Below are 27715 nucleotides of genomic sequence, written 5' to 3' on the forward strand. Positions count from 1 at the left end.
CTTTTTAGGCGAAAGGAAGAATTTGAGACAGTCATTGCGTTGTAATAGTTGCACTTGGCTGAACGTAAATGGGCCTTCCCAATGATCGCCGTGTTCTTGAATGACGATTTCTTTTCTTTCATGTAACCATCAAGTGCCATGATAAGTGTCTCTTTAAACTATCATCTATAAGAGCTATGCTCACCTCGGATTACTCGATCTCTTCTCGCAAAATTTCGCGTGTGTGCCTCTATCAGTGCCTTTAATGCCCGTGGTAACTGCTTGACGAGTGGGAAATCAGGGCAACCTACGTCACGTGATGCAACTGTGACATGCTAATCCGACGTCAAGTATCTAAGGGGGTCAGCAATCATTCACCCTGCATAGTACTGAAATGCTAAAACGATGCAAATAGCAATAGGAATAAAGATACGAAGGAAATACGAGAGAATATATGGCAAGATAAATCGAAACCCGGCACTGAGCAAAATTGATTTGTGTGTGGTCCGAGAGACCAGCGCAGGTGCAGTCACAAGGCGAGGACGAATCCCCCCTTGCAAACGCTCCAACACCAATCTCAACGTGAACAAACACAGAGAAGAGACAAAACTAACAACGAAAAATCAAATAATGGCTCATGGGTAGATCTGTGGGAGATCAGAGCAAAGAAAAAGATCACAGAACAACCAGGTCACCGGTGTTCCCTTTTTCCTCGCCCAGATCTCCCACAGATCTACTCCAACAAGACATTAATCAAACAAAAGCTGGCAAGCCAGCTTTGGGAAAAGACTGGTATACAGTCTTACTGGGGGCCGCTCTCGCGAGACGGACCCCCAGGGGAAGCCTCCCCGCGCTCGAGGCGCTCGTGGAAGGCGTCAGCCTCCTCCGGGTCGGCACGTAGGCCAAGGCCCTCGCGGCGCTCCAACCAGCGAGGGGGACTACGCTGCCGCCAGGTGACGGCTGGGCCGAGGGGTGCGGCCGGGCGAATGCCGCCAAAATCATCGAATGGGTCGAACGTGCCCCCCAGCACGTTGCGCCCACCGACGGTGTTGGCAGCATGGGGTACTCCCTGGTAATTGGAGTACCCCTCGGCGTAGCTCGCCAGGTTCTGGAAAACCTGGTCGAATGCCGAAACCAGCTGCTGACTTGCCAGGCCGGCAGCTGGGGTTTGCCCGCGGGCAGGACTGGGGCTGGCCGGGCCAGGGCCAGGGCGAGACTGAGCACGAGGGTCGTAACCCGCCAGGGCTTCGAGTCTATTGGCCTGGGAATTGGCCATAGACAGCCCAAACCGGGCAGGGTCCTCGATGATGGCCCTCAGTGTGTCAGCCTGAGAACCCGGCATTCGAGAGGCGTGAGCCTCAGACTGCCCCATTTCCGCCCGGTGCTGTTCTGCCCAGCGCTGCTCCTCCCGAGCCCTCATCTGAGTGAGGAACTCGGCGACCTCATAGTGAGGGTGACGCTGAGGGCTTGATTGGCCCCAGGGGGTTGAGGGTGGCCCGCTGGCCGTGGGAGAGGACGAACTCTCGGACGGGTCCTCGGGGTCCTCAATCTGATCCGGGGGGGTGAAGGGTTCACTAAGTCCATCACCCGACTCCTGCTCAGTTGGAGTCGCAGAACGGCTGGGAGCTTCCTCTGCACTTGCCGTCTGTCGTCGCGCAAAGCCCGATGCTGGCCCATTTGGGTCCACCACCCATGGGCCGAACGGACGCTCCGGCAGAACTTGCGAGCCAAAAAGACTCCGTGCAGAAGCGGCGCCCACCCACTCCGCTGGTCGTAGCCGATTTTGCTGAGGCTGACTAGGCCCCATCGACGGGTTCTCCCCTTGCGGTCGCTGAGAGACCGTGCTCTCAGTGTTTCGGGCAGTTTGCCCTTCGTTGACCGGCACGCCACGAGCCAACTCCGGGCGGAACTCCGGAACCGTGGGGATGAGGGGACGAGACCCTCGGCTCCCAGTATCGGCGGGAACACCGACAGCAGCACGAACTCCAGGCACCCCGGGTGCCTGAGAACGTTGGCCAGTACCGGGCTGGGCCAACTCTCGCGGCATGCTGAGAGTTGGCCCAAGCGCGATATGACCTGGCGGAGCCTCAAACTGGCGAGGCCCGGCGGCGAAGGGGTCTCCCTGCAGCCGTCTGCCGTTGTTCGGCATGGCGGCAAGCGGGAAAAATGGCAGGGCAGCTCCGAAACCTGCGGCAGGGTACGAGGCAGTAATTGGATCAAAATATCCAATTACTGCCGGGTACTGGACTGGGTGCCCATAAGGGCCAGGGAGGACGATGGTGTGGAGGTTGGGGTAGTAATCCCCCGTGACCAGAGCCCCAGTGCAAGGGTCTTGCACTGTGGTCTGGTAAGACGTCCTCGTCGGATCGAACCCAGGAGGACCGGGATGAGGGGGAGCTGGGGGGAAAGCTCCAAGAGGGGCCTGGTGAGAAGGCCCAGCAGGAACTTGGTGAGTAGGCCCAGCAGGAGGACGCTGAACAGGTCCAGCAGGGGCGCGATAAGGAGGGCCAGTCAGGGTGTGGCTAGTCGGCACAGCAGGAGCAAGGTGAGCAGGTCCAGCCAGGCTATGGTGAATCGGCACCTGAGGAGCATGCTGAGCAGGCGCAGTAGGACCATGATGAACACGCCCAGCATGGGCAAGGTGAGCAAGCGCAGCATGGACGTGGTTAGTATGCCCCAAAGGACCACGCTGAACAGGCGGAGCAGGACCATGATGGATAGGCCCAGCATGAACGTGATTAGTCTGCCCAGGAGGAGCACGCTGAGCAGGTCCAGCTGGGGCATAGTCAGTCGTCACAGAATGAACCGGGTGAGAGGGTCCAGCATGAACGTGGTTGGTTTGCTCAGCAGGAGCACGCTGAGCGGGTGCAGTTGGTCCATGGTGAATCGGCCGAGCCTGGGCAGGGTGAGCAGACCGGGCAGCTAGGTCACGGTAAGTCAGCCCATCATGAACATGCTGAGGGGGTCCAGCATAGGCGCGGTGAGGCTGCACAGGAGGAGCACGCTGAGCAGGTGCAGTAGGTCCATGATGGCCATGCCCAGCATGAACGTGGTTAGTCTGTGCAGGAGGGGCACGCTGAGTAGGCGGAGCAGGAACGTGTTGACCAGGCCCAGCAGGAGCAAGCTGAGGAGGTCCAGCTAGGGTGTACTGAGCAGGTCCCAGGTGAAGCTGAAGAGGTCCAGCTGGGGCATAGTCAGCCGTCACAGAATTAACCAGGTGACGAGGTCCAGCATGTTCGCGGTGAGTCTGCTCAGGAGGAGCACGCTGAGCAGGCGGAGCAGGAACATGATGAGTAGGCCCAGCCTGAGGACGGTGAGCAGGTCCAGCATGGCCGTGGTGAAGATTCCCAGCAGGGGCGTGTTGAGTAGGCTCAGGAGGAGCGTGGGGAGGGAGGTAGTGATGAGCCCGGCCATAGCCTCGACGAAAACCTCGGCCCTGGCCCTGGTGATAGGCGGGGTGGGATGGTCTGTTGTGAGACATGGCGATCTGATCTGGAGATTCTGGATCTTCCCAAATGATCAGAGGACTTCTCGAAGGAGGCGTACGTGCCCTACACTCAGAAAGAGTGGAGAAGCTAAGCCTACGACGGCGGGGTTGATTGCGTGCAGGTAGAGGAGTGGGCGAAGGCCTCTCGACGGGATGAGAAGCAGAGAAGTTGAGGAGATGAGAAGAGGGGGACTCAGAAAAAGTCTGAGAGCGTGAAGGACTCCAGTTCAGAGATGAAGGCAGCAAGTGGTCCCAAGTGTTCCCAGTTAACGGGGAACGAGGGTCTCCAGATGGCTGCCAAGTAGCTGGCGCTCCAAACAGAGGGTTCAAAGACGGAGGTGGAGAGATGGGGGTCGAGAGAGGATTTGGGAAGTCGGGGCAAGAAGGGGAAGGACGGCGATGTTGAGGAGGTTGGGGAGGAGAAAGAGAAGCTCGAGGTGGTTGAGGACGAGCAGGAAGAGGATGAGATCTCCGAGAGGAGCGAGCAGACGAGACGGGAGGGTTGGAAGAACCACCAGCAGTGACGGATGGTATAAATGAGGGCGCCGAGGGATTGAATCTCGCTGAAGGTATGAACGAGGGCGCGTCTGGTCGAAATTGTCGACGTTTTCTACGCGCTTCGTCAACAATAGCTTCAGGCGATTCTTGTTCGGGACCAGGAGATCGCGAGGCATCCTCCTCATTTGGCAGGGGCGTCTGCTGGTGGTCTTCCCCCAGTGTTGCCTGCGCCTGTGCAGGCTCGTTGGTCGGACTCGATACTGCTTCAGCAGGCACAGTATCCTCGCCTTGCTCAACCTGTTGCTAGGTATTGGCATCAGCACATCTTATCACAACATCATCATGGTCAACATAGGGCTTTCGAGCCCTATCAAGTCTGCAGCCTGGTATAACAGCAAAGGAGCAACGACAGACCGGATCAATGGTCTATACAAAGTGCAATTAGTCTTCATGTATGTCCAATCCGAATATAGGGGCATTTTATACTAACCTGAACTTCAGACCCTTCGGCATCTGGCTGAGAACCCATCATGCCCTCTTCCTAAAAGCTTTTGGTCAGCGCCAGTCTACCCAAGCAATCCACACGTGGGGGAGTAGTTCCATCAGATGAGACTACCATGTCAAGCCAAGCTTGGATGGAGTCCAAACGATCAAGTGCTCAGATAGCCATGAGCGAAGATCGTGGGATGAGTAACATCTCATCGTGATCAACAATCACTTCCTCATGAGCAAGCCGCGTGATGCAAGGTACTTCTTGATGAATCAAGCAAAGATATTAAAGAAGATAATGTTGTTCTACATACCTCTGGCGGACCCTGATCATCACCGCCACCGCTCGATTCCAGCAAGGCCTGGGCCTTGGCCAGTCTCTTTATCTTGCGCCCTGTCAACGAAGTCAGCCACATCCACGTACCCAGAAGCATGCCACATCAGACAAAAGCACAGTCTGTGGACAGTGGAGACAGGGTAGAGTTAGTCTGTTACTTACTGTCCGGATGATTTTTGTGTACGCGACGCCGCCGGCCGGCGGCGTCGCTTGGTGGGTTGTTGGGCAAGTCCGACATCTTCAGGGGGCTTGCAGAGAGGTTGAGAAAGGAGAGATCGAGAGAAGAAGAAGAATTCACGACCTGAATGAGTATCAAAGATACGGACCCGCCCTGTCGCGACGACTGTTTTAAACGACAAATTTCTATACACATTACGGCCTCGCGACGAACTGTCGTATTGATGGCAAAATCAACGACAAACAAGTTTAATTACTGAAGCATGGCCTATCCTAATAGCCCCCAAAGCTCGGGAATACTCCATTGCCAAAGATTACGGGGCCCGGATGATCAAAGAAGCTGCATCACGACCTTGCAATGGGCGATTGATAGCTGGGCTACATACGTTATTGATGATATTGCAATGTGAAAGGATTCTGCGTCCATTGACAAGACAGAAAAGATTCGAGGAACTACTTGTTTATTACTTGAATTCGAGTAAATGATTTTTCCCGGTACCAGTTAGCTCATTAGCTATCAATCAACGTGGCTGTCCCATGATATTTTATTAAGCTTTTGGACATCACGCTACTGTTGTTCAAACGCTTCCACTGACGGCGGAACTCAGCTAGGATAGACATGGATGTTGTGGTTGTATATCTCAAAGATCATTGGACAAGCCATTCATATGCATTTATGGTGGAGAAATGTCAGATTACGGAGATAGTTAACGGGATATCCTTGCATATATCTCCGGGCATGACCAGACGTTGGAGTAAAGTTCGATATACTCCAATTGAGGTGTCGGCCCCACAGTTAACTCCGCAATGGAACCCTAACGCCAGGGTAACCCCAACGGCCCGCGGGAGGGGTCCAGAGACCAAATCTGCGGTATAAAAGGCGCTTAGTTGCCCGGCGTTGAAGAGATAGAATGTTGGATAAGTATCACAGGAGCTTCTTTGTTGCTTAAAACGATATATATTCTCTACTATTTACAAGAGACCCGAAAATTCCATCATGTCCAGTCCGATCTTCACCAAGCCAGCTCGCCCGCTTACATGGCTCATAACCGGCTGCTCGTCCGGTCTCGGTCTGGCACTGACCCGTGAAGCCCAGCGACATGGGCATACTGTTATTGCGACATCTAGACAGCCGTCTCGCACCCCAGATCTTGTGGCGGAAGTTGAGGCGAAGGGCGGTGAATGGCATGTGCTCGACGTGGATGATTTGTCCGCAGCAGGAGTTCTTGTGGAGAAGCTGGAAGCATCGGGACGCAAGATAGACGTCCTGGTCAATAATGCTGGATACGTTCTGTTCGGCGCCGTGGAGCAACTCTCGGACGAAGAGCGCCGCCGACAGATGGAAACTATGTACTTTGGGCCAAGCCGTCTGATCCAAGCCTTAGTCCCTCGCATGCGGGAGCGACGCTTTGGAATCATTGTGAACATTAGTTCTGGTGCTGCATTGGATGGCCGTGATAGTATGGGAGGATATGCGGCGGCAAAAGCTGCGCTAGATGGTACGTGACGTCAGTATCACACAGAATTAGACGCAGGTACTAACTAGGATGATTTGTATAGCTTCGACACGTGTTCTTGCTAAAGAGGTATCTCCATTCAACATTCGTCTATTGACGGTGTGGCTGGGAACCTTCAATACCAACATTGGCAATTCCTCTCCGATGGCTGAAGCCCCCTTGCCGGATGATTATAAGGGATCGGTGGCAGAGAAGATGATGGACGCTTTCAAGAACGGAACATTTGTGGGAGATGGTGACGCCGATAAGGCTGCTAAAGCAATCTTTGAAGTGGCGGTCGGGGAGGGTGCTGGAGCTGGTCATGAAGCAGAGCGCTTCCTGCCGATGGGTCGAGACATGATTCCGCGGGTTGGCCTCGTTCGTGATCAGTGTGCGCATGCATTGGATGTCTTTGAGGATATCGCTGGCAATGTTTATGCCGAGAAAGAGTAGAGCGTTGCGAGTAATTGGGATTGCACCTCCGTTGTTGGGATGGCAACTCAGTACGTTACACGGCATGAGTTAGGCCCAGAATCAAGATTTTATCCACGTTTACTATTCATTTTAGGAAAATAGATTGCTAGCAAATACGGGCTTAAAAGACAGGTATCATTACATAGGATGTCGCCATGGCGATCTACACTTAGCCGTGGGTGGCAGAAAATACAAAGCGGCTAGTAGAACAGCAATGGTATCAATTCGAAGGCTCTCTAGTAACCAAAGGAAATGGGGTTTGAAACGATAGACCTGCGGTATGTCCCAGCCGCTTCAACAATGCTCGCAAGTGCTTGGCAACTGTCCAGCACTCGGAGATGTACACACTAAACGCCCCGCAAGTTCAAATCATAAGGGAATCAAACGATCGCTAATACAGCTTGCGCCAGAAGATCAAAGCGATGCCCAGTTGGCGGCTGGACAAGAAAAATAAAGGATAGCGGAAAGGATAAAGTAAATCAGAAATGTTGTTAGCGGTTCCGGTCCGCATGGGCTTGATGCCAGATTGTGTCGCCACTAAGAGCGGAGAAGCTAAGGGAGGCGAGGTTTCGCCAACTGGACTGTGGAGCGGAACTCGAGTGGCCAGAAAGAAGACCCACATTCTGTTCATCATCGGAGATATCATCGTCGTCAACCCCGGCAATGAGAACGGGTGCAGCAGTTGGATCAGCTCGGTGGTCTGCATCCTCGGCGGAAGACTCGTTCTGCGTGTCGCCAGGTTGAGAATGAGACATCGAGCGAACAACGTCGCCCTTGCAGATCGGACAGGTTCGTCGTCGGGTGGTAAGCCACGGGGTACTATATCAAGGTCAGTATATGAAACAGTCATGAGACAAAAGACAGAGTATGGTACTTACATGCACTCCGCATGGAATTCATGACCACACGGCAAACTCATAACCCGGCTTTGTCCATCCACGTATTCCTCGAGGCAGACCACGCATTCCACTTGTCTTCCAGTGTATTTGCGTCTCCATAGTATTGATCCAGACTGCACACTCGCCGATTTCTCTTCCTTGGGCAACGAAGACGAGTCCGTCAAAACACCTGCAACAGTTTGTGAGCGCGATCGGGTCGGCCGAGACTGAGTGGAGCGGCTTTCGTGACCAAGAAGCGGGGATGTTGGCGAAACACCTCCGGGGCTGGATGGTCGTGGAGAGCTGGAGCTTGATGAAGAAGAAGATGTGTGGGCAATTGTGTGGTAAGTTCGGACAGGAAGACGTTCAACGACCGACTTGGGTGCGCGCCACCGGCGACGTCGAATCCGAGATCGAAGCAACAGCAATGCATAGACCACGGTCAATGTCAATAATGGACTAATAACCAAAACCAAAAGGGTGTCGAAGAAGGGGCTGGTCGACATGCTGGTTGGGGTTAGGGTAACCCAAAGACCCTCGTGTTCTGAGAACATGATGGTTGGGACGCTTGACGAAGAAACCGGATTTTGGCTCTTTTGATTCATTGTTGCAGCGCTCTGGGTCGCGGCTGAAGAAGGCTGGGCAGGCTGCTTCAGTTCATCACCCCACCCAAAGTGGCTTGAGAACCAGCCCTTGCTCGGGGAACCGGATTCTGTGTCTGCAGTATTGAAGTCCTTCTCGGCATTCTTCGCACTCGCGTCACGAACATAACCAGTCGACTTGTCGATGCTTTGATATTCACCGCTTCCCGGAGTTATGCTGCCACCGCGAAGCAAACTGGACGGTGACGCTGTATCTGCGTCCGGCGCAGATGTCTTTGCACTGTCTTTGCCACTCACTGAGGTGCTGGGTGTGGGCGGCGTGCTGCTCTTGGGCAACATCAAGTCAGGATCTCTCCAATCCTGAACCCCAATGACAAAATCATCGTCACTAATATCATCCTCGGGTGACAGCTCAAGTTTCTTGTAACTCGTGTTATCATCAACTTTGCCACGGCTGCGACGGTTCGAATTCATTGAATTCTTGGAGGAGCCCGATAGAGGTTCAGACTTATCCCACGAACCCGGCGTGAGCCAATCAATGTTTCCGCTGCTGGGTGGGCGGCGGCTATCCTCCTGATGCCCTGAGCCTCCGTGTTTGCTACAGAGGCCAAAGAACGAGCCAATAGTACGGAAGAATCCACCATTGGAATGCGAAACAACGGCAGCTTGATCCTTGGAAACGGTGGTAGAAGTTGACGAGGGAACAGTCGTGGCCTTGGTAGTTGTGGCTGCTGCTGGGCCTTGCGCATCCGCATTAGCCTGACCGGCAATCTTGGCATGTAACGATTTCGACGCTTCGCCTAAGCCGGTGGTTCCACCCGAATGCGCGGGAATCAGCGACGATAGAAGGTGCGCAGTGGTGTAGGAAGTAAATAGGGCTGGGATGGTAACATTCGAAGTATCACCCCGAGCATACATGGTAACCAGATTACCGCCTCGAGTATCATCGCCAACAATCACTGCAACCGCACCGCGACGTTGGGCCCACTTGACCTTTTCAAGGAAGCCACAGCCACCACGGCTGAGTAACACAACATTGCCCTGAATCTCGGCAGTCTCCTGTAACGACTGGATATCGGCGTGTGTAGACTTCTTGGCTTGGACGTAGTCTCCGTACTTCTGAGTTGCCCCTGCATCCGAAGCACCATCCGTCTGCAAATGATCGTCGGTCCCGTCGTTCAACGAGGGAGGAGCCGCAACGTCGCCTCGGTCGTTCTGTCTGGCGGCTTCGGCCTGAGCTGGCAGCCGGGCGCGGTTCTGCGAGGAAGGCGTATCATTCATGGCACCACTTCCAGATTTCCCAGGTTTCTGTTCGCTGCCCCTGGCAGCCGAGTCTGGGTTCTTGGCACCATTACCTTCGCCCCAGCCGGGAATATCAGAGCAGCCCAACTCCCCTTCTACCCCGGCGGTTAAGCCACCTTCACCAAAGCCACTTCCAACCCAAAGCTGGCCACTCAGGCCTTTACCGGGGAGAAGCGGGCCAAATGCCGCAGGGCGGGCCAGGAAAAAGGTCGAGTTGTCATCGGTGAGGCTGATAATGGCCGACGGAGGAAAGAGCGACGATGGAATGTTGAATGAGAATAGGGCATGCAGCCCGGACGTCCGACCAGCGAGCGTATTAGGGGTCGCAACAGTAGGCGAAGAAAGCGCGGAAAAGAGGGTGAGGAAGATCGGGAAGAAGATTAGGCAGAAGAGTATCAGGAGGAGACGTGGAGGTCGCATTTTGGGCAGACAAGGCGTAAGTATAGGCACGGAATAGATGAATAGACAAAAGGAAGAATGGACCGGAGAATAACAGAAGCTCGAGTGGCACGATTGAGGATGCCTAGATATCCGTTGTATGACAACGCTGACACGCCCAGATCTTTAGGTACCAATCCCTCGGTTGGCGGCAAAGGAACGGGGGGCCACTCATCGGGGGAAATGAGCAGCACCGCTGGTCAAAACAAAGCGACACACAGGTGGTAAAATGCACGCAGATGCCAAAAGACGGGGGAAATATAGGGGAACGATGGCAGGGGATGGTGAAGTCAGTCGGGAGTGGAGAAGGAGAGCCCACCACGCAGGTGAACTGATGGATTATGTAACCCTGTGACGGCATTGCGCTCTGATCATGTGTCTGTTGCCTTAGGCAATGACGCACACTTGCTCGCATTACTAGTATCTCTATACTATATACTACTGTAAAACACTTCTTAGTCCTGTATAGAGTACTCGAAAGATGGTTGATAATCATTGAGTATTTGATATTTTCCGATTCTCTTCAGCATAGCATGTGATTAAGTTAGGCGATCGGGATTTAATTAATTAACACAGTAATAAAGCCCCTCCAGTACCAAGTTTTAGGTCACGGCCCCATCTGCTCGCAGGTCTCCCGCCCACCTAATGTCGGTGCCCGCTTCCTCCGCTGATCGTCTCCTCATCATGCTTATAGGATCCAAAATGGTAGTAGCAAAAGTAGCAACCCTTTTCTATCCAGTTTAAAAAAAAGGGCTGGACCATGTGAATTGTGTAAATATATGGGGTTCAGCCACTTGTAACCATTCTCCTTGTAAGGATCTTCCATCGCAACCTTTTCCGGAGCTTGATTGTACGCTATAGTCGAAATGACTATTCGAAGAGTCCTATCTAATGGGGGCACTACTGTCGGATATCCTCATAATTGATGTTGATACATAGGTCGCGGCTGTTGACTTGGTTAGCGTAACTTAAATCCAGAGGGGTGAATGCATTGTCCTTTTTTCTTTAATTAGAGAAAGACTAGGATTTATAGAGTGTAGCAAGATCAAGCTCAGTAGTACGTGGAATATATCTTCCCTTTAACACGGAAGCGGGCCATATAGGTATCTGTTCTTGAAGATTACAGGGCACAGATTTTTGACTCTGTGCGCGAATGATAACGATAACGGTAATTATCCCTACACGCTCGAACTATCCACGAGTTGGAGATATTTCTTATGTTGAGGCCCATAGTCTAGGCCTGCGGATCCACTTTCCCCAGACGAGCTATGGTGTATGGTATTTACGTAAAGCTCACAGGACTTCATTCCGAGTTGATGGACACACCAGTCAACTATAGTATCATAGCCCGCAGAAAGCAAGATCTTAAATATTGGGAAACTAAATTAGCAAAGTCTTCAGCCAAGACTTGTGTTCAAATCGAGGCATTAAGTGCCTGGTACTCACCATGCAATTATACCAAGAGTAATCGTACCGTATGATCAAAATTACCGCACTCGTCAGCAAAACCAAGTGTTACCCATGGGAGCAAACTGAAACCAGTCCCCGGTTGATGGCCAAACTCTTCTATTATTTCGTACTACTAATTGACTTCCTGGAGGCGGATATATATTAAACGACTGATTCTAGTGGCCAACATGAGCTTGGTCAGTCCGCAATAGGACGACCCATGACACGGATGGCTTACCACGTCCCGCGATCGATGCATATCCCACGTTTCTAAAAGTTCTAGTAGCACGTCATGACAATCGATCCGACTTTTGCAGTAATTTTGTTGTCTCTATTCGCTTTCCCTCCCCGCGTTATGTCGTCACAGAGCTCCGATAGCTGTGAGGTATCGGTCGGGTGAAGGAGGGATGCCAACCTTATAAACCACGAATCCCATCCTGTATGCTATTTCCAAACGACACATCTACGGAGCCAAAAACACAACATCGAATTTCGATCCATTGCCATCTATTCTCTTATTATCAGTATCAAAACTTCGCGGTGTTTTTCCACCATGTCGAACTTCCTACATAAAGTCAAAGACGCTGTCACCGGCCGCCTGCACCTAGAGAACAAGGGGTCTCACCATGATTCGTCTAAGATGGAGAACCCGGTCAGCGGTCAGCTTATCTATTCTTGATCATCAACTTGAACGAATGCTCATGTTCAATGTGACTCGTAGATACCAGTGACGCTAATCGCCCTTCCACTATGGGTGACAAGATGGAAGGTTAGAGCGTGGACAGCTTCCACATACTTGTTGTCAAAACTAATCTATGACTAGGCCCTGGCAACACCTATGGCACAACCACTACCGGTGCAAGCAACTCTGGCTCGGCCGCTCGTGACTCCAACATGGGAGATGCGATGAAGACGAATGACAACTACGGCTCCACTACCGCAGGCCTCGGCAGCTCGGGCGGAAACCTCGACTCCTCCAAAATGGCCAGCGGAATGAATGGTATATATATGCTCTGAGACTGGCAGCCTTATCTAACTTTTATTAGACACCGCCGGCGCTGGTATGGATAACCTTAACTCCGGCGCTTACACTGACTCCAAGATGGGCCAGAATGTTGAATCAGGCGGTTATGGTGCCACCCAACAGAATCCATCCACCATGGACTACGGTGCACCAGGAATGCAGAACCGTGCCGGAGACCTCAGTACAGATCCCGGGACCTACAGCTCTACCGGGGGCTATGGATCCGGAAACATGAATACCGCCTCTGGTCTCAACGATTCCAGGATGGCCAACGAGATGAATACCGCTGCCGACACCAGCCTCGGTACGATATAAACTTTTGATCGCCCTTTTTAGATTAGACTGACATGCCACTTTTTAGGTAACCGCGGGACCGACACTATGGCCTCCACGGTCGACCGTGCTGGACAATCTAGTGGCAACGCCATGGAGAGCGGAGCCAACACCATGAACACCGGTTCATCCAACATGGCCAACCAAATGGAGACCCGAGCTAAGCAAGAGATGGAGAACCTGTCGGGTCAGCAGGGCTTTGGTGGTGCTGCGGCCGGTGGCAGTAGCTATAACGCGCCGACGCCCACCACCAAGAGAAGAAGCTCTGGCCCGCACAGCTCCAACTGGCTCAACAAGCTGGATCCTCGCGTACACAGCTCTGACTATGAGGCTAATGCTGCTAGTAACCAACGCGGAAACTAAACCCTCAGCCATACCCTGAATTACGCGATGGATTTGATGCTCTGATGTATTTTTTACTATCGATTTTAGTTTTAATTTGTGGACATGAAATTGAAAACCATGGTCGTTTGATTTATATTTGATAATACAACATCACCGCCAGCATGATTATCATATACTGTAAGCTATGGAACCTGGGTATAAAACAAGAGAATATCGAAACATCAAACGATCGTGAAAAAATCTCACCCCTTGAACGGGGAGTCAATTTTGGCTCAGCATTCTGCCAAGCTGTTATGTCCATGAGGTTTTAGGATTGTCCAAAAGCCGCGTCAATTGGCAAGTACATATAGCCAATAACCATATCAATGCCCAGAGCGAGTCCCTTTAGTTTCGACGGGTCAGGAAAGAAACGACAAGTACACCGATACAAGCAAGGAAGGCAAGGAACATAAACGCAGCATCAGCCTCGGCCCTAACGCAACGGCTATGCACTTTGTGCTTGTCAGCGCACCACTTGGTATCCCCGTCTTTATAGCAGCCCCCGCTGATGATGGGGTTATCCCAAGTGGGCCCATCGGTCGACGTATTGTTGCAGTCAACACCCTTGAGGGCAACCGAGAAAGCCTAAAGTACTGTAAGAATGTGTACTGCAAAGTCAAGAGCTGTGCAGGTGAACTTACCACGCCCGCGGCTAAGAGGGCAATACAGGTAACACCATCAAGAACCCAGGTAAGGACTCCTCTTAAACGGTCGACGAAGAGAGAGACAATACCAATGACCGAGGCAATGATACCGAGTGCCCCAGTAAAAGCAGCGTAGCTTGTCTGAGATGGGACCTTTCCATACTTTTGATGTCTTGCCAGGCTGATAGAGAGCCCCAGAACAACGACGCTGAAGAGGATCTATCAAGTGTCTGATTAGCTTCGTGCCACATCTGTTGAAAAGAGCCATTCTAGAGAGACTACTCACCTGTAAAAAGCGAGTAATGCTAGAGAGGATTTGCATGTTGGGATTGTTGAGGCAGAAATTTAACTTCTTTGTTGTCAGAAGTACACGTGAAATTATTTCAAGGAAGATAAAACATGAAGGAGAGAAGAGAACTAAGGAGTATTTTATTCCTAATCCATGGCCAAGAAATATGCCAGGTCCGGAGAAATATCAAGCTTGCAGGCACAGCCCTAATATTAGCAGCCCCAGTCTGTCATGGCTGGGGCCAAATGAGCCGGGGGCCGTTAGTTGCATGGAGCGGGTTTCGGATCGCCTGAGAGGGCAGTGCCATCTGTTGATCTTTCTGGGCGCAAAGAACGATAACCAATGGCTACGATGATCAATCCATGGTTTTTTTTCCAGCTTGATACATAGCCAATTGGTCATATGGAGAGATATCAGTGCGCCAGTGTTGTTGAGCCGCAAGGTCAAGGGAATGAAAAATGTGGTTTCGAAATTTCACTCACGATATCACCAACAACCGAAGGTGAAATTTGAAGAATACAGCTGGATAACTTTCCTAGACAAATGATCTATATCTTGCTGCCTTACAAGACAGGTATATCCTCTGCTCAAGGTCCTGAAAAGATACAGCCATGTTGTTTGATGCCCGGCACAGCCCTCGGCCCCGCAGCCCAAAACTGCCTTGCCCTTAAATCCGCCCCCAACATGAGCCGCACTTAAGTGGGTTATCCATCCACTGAGTCAAAATTAGTGACTAACAAGGTGACTAGGGGAGTCTAGGTTAATGGGTTGATGACTCAATTTGTTTCTCCATCTCCATCGCCTCGAGTGGGGACTTGATAGATTTTATGCTATGCCTAGAGCTCACTACAGTTTACAATCAACGAGGAACTTCTACAGCGCATCAAGATGAATCACAACCATATGATTTTGTACGGATGCAGGCATTGTGCCCTGCTGTGCTACTGCAGCTCCTTTTGCAAGAAAAAAGATACTTCAAAAGCGATCGGCAATCTCACCGACCACATGAATCATTAAACCGTTAAAAAAAACAAACATCGAAAAACAAATCCCTTGAATACATCCAGAAAGAACGCGCTGGTATGACATGAAAACAGGAGTAGTGCAAAGGAAGAACCCTAGTCAAAGGGCTATCAACGAAGGGCCTCGAGCCATGAACACAGCCTTGCTAATTTCCATCATGTACAGGGAAAGAGATAGATGCCAATGTAGAGAGCACAAAGGCTAGTAATGACAAGAAAAAAAAGGTAGAGGAGGTAAGAGACTGTGTAGGCTTAGCTGATGGGACATTGGATATGGTGACAGGGGGCGTGGGAAAACAGAAAGCGATGAGAGATAACCGGGGATGTAAGGATCAGGACATTCGGCGCCAAGATCATGACTGGTGCGAATTAGGGATGAGAACATGAATTGAGGCAAAAGACAAGAGAGAAAGTCAGAGTATGCAAGGTATGCAGTAGATGTGACGGCTTTGAACCCAACGCCAGGAAACACAGGTAAATCACAGCGGTAGGCGCGCCTCGAATGGCTGGCGAGGTCCAGAGTACAAGGAAGGAATCAAATCGTCAGGGGAGGAAAGAAGAATCATCGGGAATGGGGGAAAATTTCATGCTGAACTACCTTGTCCAAGGCGCCAACTTTTGGAGAGAAGAAGAGTCGTTAAGCAGGGGTACAAGAAGAGCGCAAACATGTTACCAGGACACATTCACTTGTCCATCTTCTGCCAGCCGTTGAGATAGGCCATCAAACCAACTCCGAGGAGAACCACTCCAAGCATGGATGCATAAGGGCTGGCCTCTTCTAGGTAGTGGCGTCGCTGCCAGTGTGCAATCGCCGTGCTTGCACCATCCATCTCCACGTTCTTGGAGACTGGTTCAAAGCATTCCACTGAAGAGTCGCCCGCCTTGGGCTCCACTGCACCATCCTCAGCAGAGCCTGCATGACCGGAGATGATCTTGCTTGAATCATGGCCCTGGGTGTGGAATTTGCTGTCCTTGATAGCGGTTGAAGCGTTCTCGGCGCGCTCCTTGCGAATGGTTTCGATCATCTCCGCCAACGACTTCCGTAGTTCAACATTATCATTATCGGCCTTTTCTGCGCGCTCCTTGAAAGATGCCACCTGCTTGCTCATCTCATCCATCTGCTGCATCACTGATTCGAGGCGACGCTGGAGTTGTGCCTCGGTAGAAAGCTCTGCCTTCTCAGGATCAGAGGCCACGGGAGCCTCCGATGATGGAACGGATCCGTTGGTCTCCACATTTGCCTCAAGCCCGTCATGCTCTTGGTCGACAGGCAATTCGTGACTCAAAGCGGCATCCACGTCACGCTCGGCTGGAACATCCACAGCGTCCAACGTCTCTGACAGAGAGTTCATTTCCAGTTTCTTGACCTTCTCTTCTGCAGACTCACGAGCGGCCTTTTCCTGGCGAAGAAGATCTTCAAGCTCTTTGATCCGAGTTCCTTGCGTCTCAAGTTCCCGCTTGGTTGTGGACAGACTCTCAAGGAGGGCAAGAATCTGGCTAGAGTCCCGAGAAACGGGAGAGCTCGTTGACGCCGATTTCGGCTTGTCCGTATCGCTGCGCTTCAAGGGCGAGAAGGCATCCGGTCCACCGCGTGGAGGCGCATCCGGCTTCTCTGGAAGAGGTTGCTGGGGAGGGGGAGCAGGAGGCTCGGAGAATCGGGAGAAGGAGTCAACGCGTGGCATTTTCGGGCGACCGTTCAACTGGCGAGGGCCACTGCTCTCGAGAGGAGAAGGCTTGTTGGCCTTTTCCTTCTCAGCGTAGCCGGGTTTCATGATGGCAGTCAAGAATTCATCAGTTTGGCGAAGGTCTTGAGATTGTTGCTTGGCTTGTTTCAGCTCGCTCTGCGGGGTGTGGATTAGCAATAATAATGGATTTAAGGGTGTGAACAGTGCAACTCACAGTGAGTCGTTTGACGACCTGCTCAACGGAGATGGGAGAGTTCCAGTAGTTCATCTGGCGCTGTTGGTGCATGGCGTTGATGTGATTGGTAGCGTTGCTTTGAACACTGCGATTGCTCGCATTACTACCAGAGCGTCCTCGTAGGTGAGAGAGCGGTTGGCTTAGAGGTGAAGGCAGTAGCCCCCCGCCTGAGGCAGGATCCAAGTCTCCAAAGTTAAGGTCCAGGATATTGGGCGTTGTTCCATAAAGACCCGCATGCTCGACCTTTGCAGAAACCTTATGGTGAACAATGGTGTTTTGATCTTCACTAACAATATCAATTCCCAGTTCCAAGGTATCATTCTCCCGTAGCTCGTGAGGCTCAGACTCGCGGTTCTCAAGCGATAACCGGTGGCCGTTCACAAATGTGCCGTTTGAGGACTTGACATCACGAATCCAAATCTTACCGGCCTTATCGGCCCAGATCTCAGCGTGCTGGCGAGAGAGAACTTTGGAATCAAAGAACCCATTGACTGGAGTGGGTACAGTCTTCGCATTGGTTTGACGACCAATCCGCAGCACTTCCGGGTAGAATGGCACATTGATTTGTTTCTTTTCAAAAGTACCGTTCATAGGAGTAAGGGCTAAAATTGCAGGAGGTTCTGCAGACTGCCCGTTCGTTTGTCTTACGCCATTTTGTTGAGGAGATTGCAGCATGTGCTGCGAGGGAACAATATTCGAAGGCTGATGCATGGCGGACATAGTCGACGAGGCGGTCGGTCCAGATGAAAAAGCAGGAACAGCCTGGGAGCGTGTATTCGTCACTCCCGCGATAGGTTCGGCCTTTGAGGTTGGCCAAGGATTCCTACTAGGCTTCTTCTTTGATGACCAAGTACCCGTTTCAGAGTTAGAGCTCTGTGCAGTGTGCGTATCTCGAGAGCCGTTCGTCTCTATCACCGTGGTGGTCGACGAGTTTGAGTTTAACGAGGACGAAGAGTTGGACCGCTGAACGTGTTTCCGAGGCATGAACATCCGTGACACTTCTTCCGCATTCACTGATGAGAGGGCTCCTTGTCCTCCGTTGCCAGTGCTATACCATCCCAAGCGAGACCCCGATTGCACACTAGGCGGAGATGCCACAGCAGTCATGGAGAAGGTTGCCTGGAATTGATAGAACACAAGGGGATATCTGGGCGGTGATCAACGGTCACGAATTAGGAGAGCCTGGATAATAGGCTCTCCTGGAAAGCGGAGAGGAAATTGGACGCAGTTTGTTCGTCGATATTTGCCTATGATTATGGACAAGAAGGCTTGCGATGCGCGTAGGAGGGCTGTTGTTTTTGGTGGACGGCCGGCTAATTCAGAACGGTCGCGTTAGCGCTATTCGGTCGGCAGCCAAACAAGTTATCGAGGACTCAGGCCTGAGGGCCTGAATTCGAGCCATCAGACTGTGAGAATGATGTCGGCAGGTGTCAAACTTACCCGTAAGTCGTAGTTTCAAGGAGATCTAATCGCAGTATGGGGCAGAAAGTCAGTGCTCCAGACCAGGGAGGCGTGTGAGGTCTTGCCGAAACGTGAGCAGCGACCGATGTCTCACACCGTCCCAGGGCAATGAAAGAAGCACGAGACGGACTACCGCCTTGGCATAGGCTCAAGGCCACCCTAAAAGCGATATAACGAGGGTATAATCAAAGGTCCAGGATGGTCGGCCATAGAGGAAATCGCCCAAGGAGAGGAGAGTGGTCTGGTCCCTGCTCCCTTGACGCCTCCAGTCAATCATGGTCACGTGCATTATCAGCACGTGCGGCTGTGCGCCGTTGTGGTCACGTGCAAAGGCGGTGAAGTTCGAAGCGGAGATGGAGGTTCCGTGATGCGCTTCGAGCAAAAAGCACCTGTTCTTGTTCGAGAGTATCGGAAGTGCACCAGTGAGTTATGTCCCATTGTGAGCTGCGGCAGAAGCTCTAACTTTGTGGTTTCAATCTAGAGCTTCAATTATCTATTCACCATGCCCGTTGTTGCAGCTCCTCCCGCAGGGGGCCCTGTTGGTCCCTCGACCTTCGACAAGAGTATGTTATCTGCTGGACTCACCTAGAGCGGCTCAACTTTAGATTTGAGAGATCAAATGTGCTAACAAGAGGTTAGTGAAAATGGGTGCTATGATGGGATCCAGTATGTGACCGAAGGATGGCCTGGACCAACTTCCAGCTTCCAACTCCAGGAGCTCATACTAATGCGACACTCACCAAATAGCTGTCGGTGGAATCATGGGCTTCATCATTGGTATGTGAAGTACAAGCCAGACACCTGTGAAGTCTTTTGAATCATGCCAGCTAATGTATGATAGGAACGGTGACCATCTTCCAGTACGGCGCAGGCCCCAACGGTGTTATGCGTACTCTGGGCAAGTACATGCTGGGCTCTGGCGCCACTTTCGGGTATTTACATCGTTTCCCCTCTTTATTACCTATGATTCAAGTATGGCAAGCTAATCAGAGCTTTTTTAACGTCCAGCCTCTTCATGTCCATCGGCAGCGTTATCCGTACCGAAGGACCCCACAACGATGCCTGGCTCCGTGCTCGTGGCCCCCCTATGATGCTCCCTCGCCAGAGCCCTCTGCGCCAGATGCGCCAATAAACTCGTCACTCTCCGATATCTCTGAAGGGTTGTCTGAGAAGATATGCGACATGACCACATCGAAGGGGACAGTTTTTGTACGATAGTCATTTCTCTTTGAGCGTTCTCGACAGACTTGGGGCCGAGGATTTCCATGGTTGCAAGGCTACAAGGAGGTGGTTGGTGCAAGCGGGATGGAGAGTTGAAAGACTATCCGGTCCTCCAATGTACATATGCCAGTCACCTCTGGGGTTTCAAGGTGGCGCTTCCTCCTAGGGTGACACTTGTGCCCCAGGTGCTGTCGACAGTACACTTGCATCTGTTCATCATCGATATCCTGGTACCCAGGTTATTTTCATTCCGCTCAACAGTAGAAGTGAAGTGGCTCAATTGGCCAAACGCACATGAGATGTGTTGAATCTTGGTTTGGGCATGTATAACTAGAAGCGAAACAATATTGCCGACAATTTGCTAATTAAGTAATATCCCCGTGTATAAGTCGTCGGTTTTGATCGACAAGATGATCTAATCCCTATTCCATGTGGGAGTGACGTAAGGCTAAATATGGTGCAGGGCTGCGAGCATATAGTACCCCATCTTGAGCTGTGTCTGATTGAATTCCACAGTTTAGGATATCATATAGTCGCCAGCCAGTGACCTCCCGATCTCCGTCTTCTAACTTGATGAACATAAAAGCCACCATCGTTGGCCCATGAGGCCTTTACATCGTTCCAGATAACATTTCCAGGGCCGAGCCCCGATGCTTCCCAAAAGCCTGAGTTGCTGGAGCGATGAGAGCCAGGAGGGTTCGAATCCTGTCATTCTCTCGAATTGTCAGAATGGGCTCACAATATGAGATGGAACAGGTATAAATGCTCTGTTATGGTAGTTTCTAGTGATCTAAGTATCTCAAGCAGTATCGGGGGAGTCCTGCATTCAAATGGATGCGCCGATCTCGAGAAGGGACACGAGGGAATATCCTCCCCGAAGACGTTGATTTAGAGGAATCATCTCCGTGAAAGTATTCGATTGGTTGCCGCAACCGAAGAGCAAAAACACCATGATTCCATCAGTGTCATAAAAGATAATGTGTAGAGCTCGTCTGAGTATTATCCTTCGGAAGGTCTCGATGTTGCTTACCATTTATGCGAGGCTCAGATGAGGCATAAGCTGCACCGAAGTAAGAAACTTTTTAAGCAAGGCTCGCACAACAACCAGAGCACATCTTCTGGATGTTCAAGTTGAGTCAATAGAGTGGGAGTGACTGTATACATGGCTGAAGACAGCGGCATAGCGAAAGAGATGTATCAAAGCACTGATGATAATTGCCTCCCGTCGATTTCCAGATGGTCTTCGATGTCATTTATCTGTGTGCTCCCTACGTTAGTAGATTGGGTATATAATTCGTGTACACGGGAGTTGAACTGTTCGTAGGTCATTAGGTAAAACCCAGTATTGTTTTAATAGGCGTTGGTCCGGTGTTTCATCTATGTATCCTGTAAAAACAACATTCCCGTTTCTTCATGCTAAATACCATACAAAGGATTAGCAGCAATGGTGAAACATGCTTCGAGATCTAGATCTGCTCTAGGGCTCAGATAGATTTGGCACCGGGAGTCAGATATATGACCTCGGGATCTTGTTCATTTAGTCTTCATGAAACCTAGGCGAGGAATGTTGGACCGGGCGTCATCATAGCTTGTTTCAGTGGACTCGGAAACTCTGTAGTTCGGTATGGCAACCATTGCCGGCTAGATCGTATCAATGCTTCGTCCGAAGAGAAATATTGAATAACACAATCTCATTCAAAGAGGTATTTACGGATAACACGTAGTGCGTTCCAGCTTGAGTTATATTCTAACACACCAACGGCTATATTTGCTCATATGCAACCTGGTCGCCTTACAAGTAGTGCATAGAGAATGGACATCTTAGCTGCTCATTAATCTTCGGACCATAAGGCGCCGACCTCGGCTCGTCTCGGGGCCCTGCTTTGGCCCCATCGTATTGCTGTCGTTGCTCTACCCTATGGATTCCTGGTACCTGCTTGTGTAACCCGCAGATGGTTTTTTCTATGCATCGTAGATTCAACCATCTTGGGACCGATTCAGCTGGAGACTCTTCTACGTGTCTAACAGAATCGCATAAGAAAGAAGCGGTGACTGGCGTGATGTGACACTAATCAACCGGCGATCGTCCCTAACTGGACATTTCGCCCCATTGGACCTCAGTGCCAGAATAATGATGGATCATGACGGGGACTCGCTGCTTCCAAATGGATCTTTAAGTTTTGAAATTTGATAGTTTGCATGGTTGCTGGCAGCCCATTCCAAAGATGCAGACTGGCCTTTACGTTGAAAACTCTACGCGGTCGGACAAGTCCTCCGATGATCTTCGCGTCCATTTCGCGTTGCTCCCATACCGTTGAAGTTTCTGCAGGGAGAACCATAGGACTCGGATGATCAATCGAGTTCTCGAACGCTTCAGACACACAAGAAAGAGCGCTAAGAATCCGCAACGAGAAGGCCAGAGGGTCGATCTCCAAGTGTGGTGGATCGGCTTTTGGGAGTGTTCCCATGGGTCTTGTCAGGCACAGGCACAGGAGTCGCTCGAACTCATTCGGGTGGGTTTTCCGCCAAGCCGAGGGGGATTCTGGACAGTCGAAGAAATTCCGCCATGCCCTCTCGGGCCCTCGTGCAAATTCTCGTGTCTGGTGGGCACTACATACTGGGTGAGTTGCCAGAGTGGACTGGCGAACCTGTCGGGCAGCAGCCGAATGAGGTAAAAAGAGAACCGAAATTTCGATCCAATTTCGGTTACTTCACCCCGCTAGCCAATCCGATCGCCCCCGGGCCCAGTTCTTAGTGACGAGAGTGGCTAAATCCCTCCAGCGAAATCGCCAACGCTGCTTACACCACTCAAGGGCGAATCATAACTAGCCAGCCCTGAGAGATCCGTGCTGTCCGTTCCTGCATCCATGACGCCAGGGGTCACACAGGTATGGACTGGAAAACAAAATGACACTGGAACATCAACACCCAAAAGCTGTCATAATCATAACGCTGCCCTGGAGACGGCCCTGCGCATCTGCTGCTCTGCGAGCATCGTCATTAAAGAGAAACCGTGAGCGCGTATGGAAACACCACCCGATACCTGGATGGTTTCAGCGGGGGCCAGGCTAGGTGGCTGTCTCGTTCAACCGTTGGATTCAACTCGCCCCCCTATACAGGCCTCTCTAGTCCACTTTAGGTAGGTAGGGTTTGTTGGCGACGACCCCCAAATAGCCCCGGTGGCATCCTCCAGGGGTGGCGAAAGAATCTCGTATTGCGCCTGGAACAACGAAGCGCTGTCACAAATAATGGCTGCCCAGCGAGCTGTCCGACTACTCGCGGGATCTTCGTGTCCAAGTACTCCGTCCGATACGGTCTGCAGGCCTAGGGTCGTCTCCAATCGCCGAGTGATAGCCGTCATACAACATCGAGATTCTACCGTGGTGCAGCGCCGATTGACGTACCTGGACCGGAAGTCCCTTCCGCTCCCCTCGCATAACGAGGTATGAGTTCTCCGGGGAGAAACGAACAGGAGGAAGTCTGTGCGGGCCAGCCAGGTCCCGGCCTGTACGGAGGACAGTCTTTCGCAAGATTCTTGGCAAACAGTGATTGACTCCATCGTTAGGGTTGTGATTGCAAAAAGTCTCCATAGTTCGATTTTGGACCGGCCCTATTTCGGATAGTCCCAGGAACGGGCGTGTCCATCGGTCCAATAGGAGCCCCATCGGGGCCCCCATCTCGACTAGCGGCAATAATTTTAATAAAAAGCCAAAAATCAATAAAGGCAAAAATGAACGAGAAAAACGAATTTCCCAGTCGGCTAGCCTGCGAAGGCTCAATTGCGGACCCTGAATGGCCGGATGACCCTTTCCCCAGGTTGGCGGCCAATCTCGCGTGCTTTGGGAATTATTTAGACTGGGCGCATACCACGCCCTGTCATACTCTTTCTTCTTCTCCCCTGTTAGGCGTTACGAGAAAACTCTTCTTCACCCCCAGTCACTCTTTCGTACTTCGTACTTATTGTACTTGTACCCTGTCACTCGTTTATACCTCTTCCACCCTCCCTCAATTTCGAGCCTACACTCCTTCCAACACCTACGCTCTCTACCCTCTTAGCCTTGGTCTTTGAGTCCCACTCCTTTGTACTCAAAGCCTAGACCTACTCTCTCTATTCTACTCTACTACGTCGATTGCATCGCGTCTCCCATTCTACGCCTTTCTCTCGCAGTGACTCGGTTCATTGCCTGACTTTCGTGATCTATCTTCGATACTTCGGGATATCCTTTCACCAACCCACCTTTGTCACCGCACGATCTTTGATCTCATTGCTATCAATCAATTGAACCTGATAAAACGACAAAATGAAGTTTAGCGCCATTGTCTCTCTTCTCTGCATCGCCGCCGCCCCGGTCATGGCGTCGGAAGATGTCACTTCCTATTCGACCGTGACCATCACCAAGACATTGATCCGCGTCAACTCGGTCACTGCGACTCCCAGCTCCAGCGCGACCCTGGTGAGCGCCTCGGCCAGTTCTACTCCCATGGTCACTTCCACCTCTGCCTCCTCAACCCAGGCTGCTGCCTCCGCCACCAAGACCGGCGGTGCCGTTGCTCTTGGCGCTGGCATGCCGGCGGCTCTCGTCGCAGGATCCTTCGCGCTGATTATGGGCGCGGCCCTGTAATCGCGGACGCAATCAATTGAGGCAGCCATTTGAGACCGGGCAGATCCTTTATCAGTCACGGGTAGACTGCTGCCTTGCATATACCGCAGCTCGTCAACGCTGTCTGTATCTGCCTGGACCTCTCAAGGCTCCCTTCAGTTCCCGCCGTTCATCTCCAGCAGAGCCGGGGTTACCGTTTTTATTCTGAACTGATAATTTCTCTTCTTCTTTCCATTTTTTATGATTCCTCGTGGTTAGCTGGAGAACCCTTTTTTTCGGAGAGGATGACGGCCCTTTTTTAACGCATTTCACACTTCCAAATACCCCCTTTACGATTTCTGTGGACACGAGTTGATGTTGAATTACTTTCTTCTTCTATAACCCCCCATTTTATCTACTTCACTTCTTCTGTTCATATAGTGTTAGGTGGATCTTTTTTTTCTTCTCGGGAATCTACAGCAAACGAGGACTGGCCGTACCTACTACTGTCTGGGTTGGCGTAGTCCGGATGCGAATATCAAATTTGAATCCATTTGCTGAAGAGCTACTCTCGACTATCCACCGGGCATCAATTGACACCTCTATATTTCGGTTCGGCCTATTATCGTTCCAAATAGTCAAGAATGTAGATTTAAAACATTGTGGAGATCACGTCGATCGGACATTCCAGTGGATCGATAACCGTGCGCCCACGCGTCTGGCCACTTCGGGTAGTCTGTCGTTTGATCTGATCTTATCTCTTGGTATCTTTATATCTGAACCCTCAGCTTTTCCTTCTTTTTTATTCCTTCTTTTTTTACGCGCTGCCTGGAGGGACTCAATTGTTCCAATTGATACCCCTGAGGTCTATTTCCTCCCTCCAGAGCGCCCACGTCGCGTGTCGTGTTACTGTGTTTTGACACTATTCCCCCCGTGGGCTCCACAACGCGTCGCGACCCCCTCAGGTCCGAAGCCAAACACCTCAATCGCCCCTCCGGATGACCTTGAAGGGAGAGACGAGAAGAACATAACTCGCTCGTCCTTGCGACACCACTGATCGCAAAATGGACAACGAGGTCCCCCTCTCCCCCACCACGGCGGATTCGGCACCGTTCGCCATCCCGCCTCTCACCTGCGGGTTCGGTCGCATCGTCCTTCCGCAGGTCGCGCCGGCTGTCGCGCTTCGACGACCGCTCCAGCCAGCCCTCGAGTGACCCGGCGCTGTTCTCGAGCGATGACATCCCTGCGTCTGGTCTCGAGAATTACCATGCGCCGGTGGCGGGCGCTGGGCGCAAGCGGCGATACCGCGGGACCTGGTGGGGAGAGCAGGTTGCGGATCCTAAGCGGAAGAGGGCTGATTTTAAGGAGAAGCGTAATGTCGATAGTGGTGTTTGGATGGGTAGCGATGAATCTATCGCTGAGTCTTCTTTGCCGTCGGAAGATGCGTCGAATTGGGGGGAGGACCTCCTGAAGACGGTGCTTGATCCTCGGGCGCCGAGCAAAGTCTCCAATGCGCCTTCGCTGTTCAAGGCGTCTGATACGGTGGCAACGACGGTGCAGCCTCGACCGGTTATTTTTCAAGGTCCCGTCGAGTCGGAGGAGCATAAATATGCGAAAGCTGTGATCAATGATTGTCTTGAGAAGGGCGATGATAGCGTTGATCTTGGGTAAGAGCTTCTCCATCGTGGACAGAATGATACCCAGAGATGTTGATTCTAATCGTCTCAACCAACAGGAGCATTAATCTGAGGTATATTCCTCCAGGCCTATTGCGACCTCTACAGCATCTTACAAAGCTGCCCTCTTTGCATGAGGCACCCATTTCTGAAAACGCCTATTTCTCGCTTCAGCCATTTCTCCGAATCTATCTCTCCAACAACTCCCTTACTTCCCTATACACTAGCGAGATTTTCGACCTGAAAGATCTCAAGGTTCTCAGCTTGCGTAACAACAAGCTCATGCGGATCCCAGAGGCGATTCGCAAGTTGACCGCTTTGCAAGTCCTCAACGTTTCCATGAACCGGCTCGATGAACTCCCGTGGGATCTTCTATGGTTGTTGCAGCAGGGAGAATTGAAGCATTTCACCGCGCATCCAAACCCATTCCCATCAATTGACGAGTCCGGGACGGCCGAGTGGCACTGTCAATTTGACAAGACCGATGATGAAAATAAAGATGAGGACGAAGACGAACTAGACATTCCGGAAGCCTCCCCCATCCCCAAGTTCCGCGACTATGAAGGCGTGCCTCCCGATGATGCATGGACACCTATCCACGTCGCAACGGGACCAGTGACCCGCCTGGACATGGAAGGTCGAATCCTCGACGATAGTCCATCATTCAACGCACCCGCCACCTCCCTCCCCGCCTCCAGAGCTCCATCACTCCGCGAGGTCTCTCTCCGCGCGATATCCAAACTCCCAGGGATCGACCAACTCACCGATTCCGAACTTCTCGAGTTCCCCGCCCTCGTCATCCCCCTGATCTCCCTCGCCCGACAGACCAGGCAGGAAGGAGCACAGCGTTGCTCAATCTGTCAGCGGGAATTCATCGTTTCCCGCGCTATGTGGACGGAGTGGTGGGACTGCACTCCTCATGAGAACGGTATGAAGAGGCCTCGGGTTTCGGGGGAGCTGTTGAGACCGCTGCCTTTTAAGCGGGTTAGCTGCAGCTGGGCCTGTGTGCCGGGTGTGCAGGCTGTAGAATAGTTTCTTTTTTCTGCTCGGTTTGATATGTTCCGAGGTATGGGCCTTGTATATGGTTTTATTTGTATGTATTGATTTCGGTGTTATTATAGCTTACTACCGCTATGGATATATGATTTCTGGATTGTTATTTGTGTTCGATTCTCGAAGCTTAACTTGAGTTTGTATCGAGGGGGTGACTAGCTTTGGTATCCAGGATATCGTCAAAAAGGGTTGACCTCGTAACTAGTCCCTATGGTGGGACTGGCCGGTTCTCTGTTCAGAGATGTCGCGGAGCTGACGACGATGATAGGTCGTCTCAGGGACACTAGAGCATCGAATGGATGGTACACATGCACCCTACAGTGCATCCAGAACGTCGAGGGGAGCCCTGGGGCCTCCAGTGGAAATGCTTTCTGCTGGCGTGAACGCGGTTTTGGTGCCGTCTGTACCCTGAGCCGATAATACTGGTATTGTGGTGGCATATCGTATGGGAAGATTGGTATCGATGAGGGCTCGCAATGACAGCAATGGTGGATGGCCACTA

At 51.7% G+C, this 27715-nt stretch overlaps 9 protein-coding genes across 9 annotated transcripts; 5 read left to right on the plus strand and 4 right to left on the minus strand.

Annotated features, from left to right (window-relative positions):
* Positions 1 to 781: 781 nt before the first annotated feature.
* On the minus strand, positions 782 to 4496 carry N7496_001134 (uncharacterized protein; the record flags this gene model as incomplete). The annotated part of the gene is made up of 2 exons (XM_056694065.1): positions 782 to 4267; positions 4455 to 4496. The coding sequence occupies 2 exons, from the start codon at positions 4494 to 4496 to the stop codon at positions 782 to 784; spliced, it is 3528 nt and encodes a 1175-aa protein (XP_056560794.1).
* A 1468-nt stretch (positions 4497 to 5964) lies between these two features.
* Positions 5965 to 6916, plus strand: N7496_001135 (Short-chain dehydrogenase/reductase SDR; the record flags this gene model as incomplete). The annotated part of the gene is made up of 2 exons (XM_056694066.1): positions 5965 to 6466; positions 6528 to 6916. The coding sequence occupies 2 exons, from the start codon at positions 5965 to 5967 to the stop codon at positions 6914 to 6916; spliced, it is 891 nt and encodes a 296-aa protein (XP_056560795.1).
* Positions 6917 to 7428: 512 nt separating this feature from the next.
* On the minus strand, positions 7429 to 10139 carry N7496_001136 (PA and RING finger domain protein; the record flags this gene model as incomplete). Its single annotated transcript, XM_056694067.1, has 2 exons — positions 7429 to 7756; positions 7816 to 10139. 2 exons carry the CDS (start codon positions 10137 to 10139, stop codon positions 7429 to 7431), a joined length of 2652 nt encoding a protein of 883 aa, XP_056560796.1.
* A 2217-nt stretch (positions 10140 to 12356) lies between these two features.
* On the plus strand, positions 12357 to 13326 carry N7496_001137 (uncharacterized protein; the record flags this gene model as incomplete). The annotated part of the gene is made up of 4 exons (XM_056694068.1): positions 12357 to 12375; positions 12430 to 12606; positions 12653 to 12934; positions 12992 to 13326. The coding sequence occupies 4 exons, from the start codon at positions 12357 to 12359 to the stop codon at positions 13324 to 13326; spliced, it is 813 nt and encodes a 270-aa protein (XP_056560797.1).
* A 366-nt stretch (positions 13327 to 13692) lies between these two features.
* N7496_001138 (MARVEL domain-containing protein) lies at positions 13693 to 14313 on the minus strand (the record flags this gene model as incomplete). Its single annotated transcript, XM_056694069.1, has 3 exons — positions 13693 to 13932; positions 13989 to 14210; positions 14278 to 14313. The coding sequence occupies 3 exons, from the start codon at positions 14311 to 14313 to the stop codon at positions 13693 to 13695; spliced, it is 498 nt and encodes a 165-aa protein (XP_056560798.1).
* Positions 14314 to 15985: 1672 nt separating this feature from the next.
* On the minus strand, positions 15986 to 18329 carry N7496_001139 (uncharacterized protein; the record flags this gene model as incomplete). Its single annotated transcript, XM_056694070.1, has 2 exons — positions 15986 to 17143; positions 17202 to 18329. The coding sequence occupies 2 exons, from the start codon at positions 18327 to 18329 to the stop codon at positions 15986 to 15988; spliced, it is 2286 nt and encodes a 761-aa protein (XP_056560799.1).
* An 856-nt stretch (positions 18330 to 19185) lies between these two features.
* On the plus strand, positions 19186 to 19815 carry N7496_001140 (MGR2/ROMO1 family protein; the record flags this gene model as incomplete). The annotated part of the gene is made up of 5 exons (XM_056694071.1): positions 19186 to 19246; positions 19323 to 19349; positions 19431 to 19460; positions 19525 to 19615; positions 19692 to 19815. The coding sequence occupies 5 exons, from the start codon at positions 19186 to 19188 to the stop codon at positions 19813 to 19815; spliced, it is 333 nt and encodes a 110-aa protein (XP_056560800.1).
* A 4390-nt stretch (positions 19816 to 24205) lies between these two features.
* Positions 24206 to 24526, plus strand: N7496_001141 (uncharacterized protein; the record flags this gene model as incomplete). The annotated part of the gene is made up of 1 exon (XM_056694072.1): positions 24206 to 24526. The coding sequence occupies one exon, from the start codon at positions 24206 to 24208 to the stop codon at positions 24524 to 24526; it is 321 nt and encodes a 106-aa protein (XP_056560801.1).
* A 1022-nt stretch (positions 24527 to 25548) lies between these two features.
* N7496_001142 (leucine-rich repeat domain-containing protein) lies at positions 25549 to 27192 on the plus strand (the record flags this gene model as incomplete). Its single annotated transcript, XM_056694073.1, has 3 exons — positions 25549 to 25595; positions 25648 to 26151; positions 26220 to 27192. 3 exons carry the CDS (start codon positions 25549 to 25551, stop codon positions 27190 to 27192), a joined length of 1524 nt encoding a protein of 507 aa, XP_056560802.1.
* Between the last annotated feature and the right edge of the window lie 523 nt (positions 27193 to 27715).

Source organism: Penicillium cataractarum (assembly GCF_028827025.1).
Source record: "Penicillium cataractarum strain IBT 29864 chromosome Unknown utg000001l, whole genome shotgun sequence".
In the NCBI taxonomy this organism is placed as follows: Eukaryota; Fungi; Ascomycota; class Eurotiomycetes; order Eurotiales; family Aspergillaceae; genus Penicillium; species Penicillium cataractarum.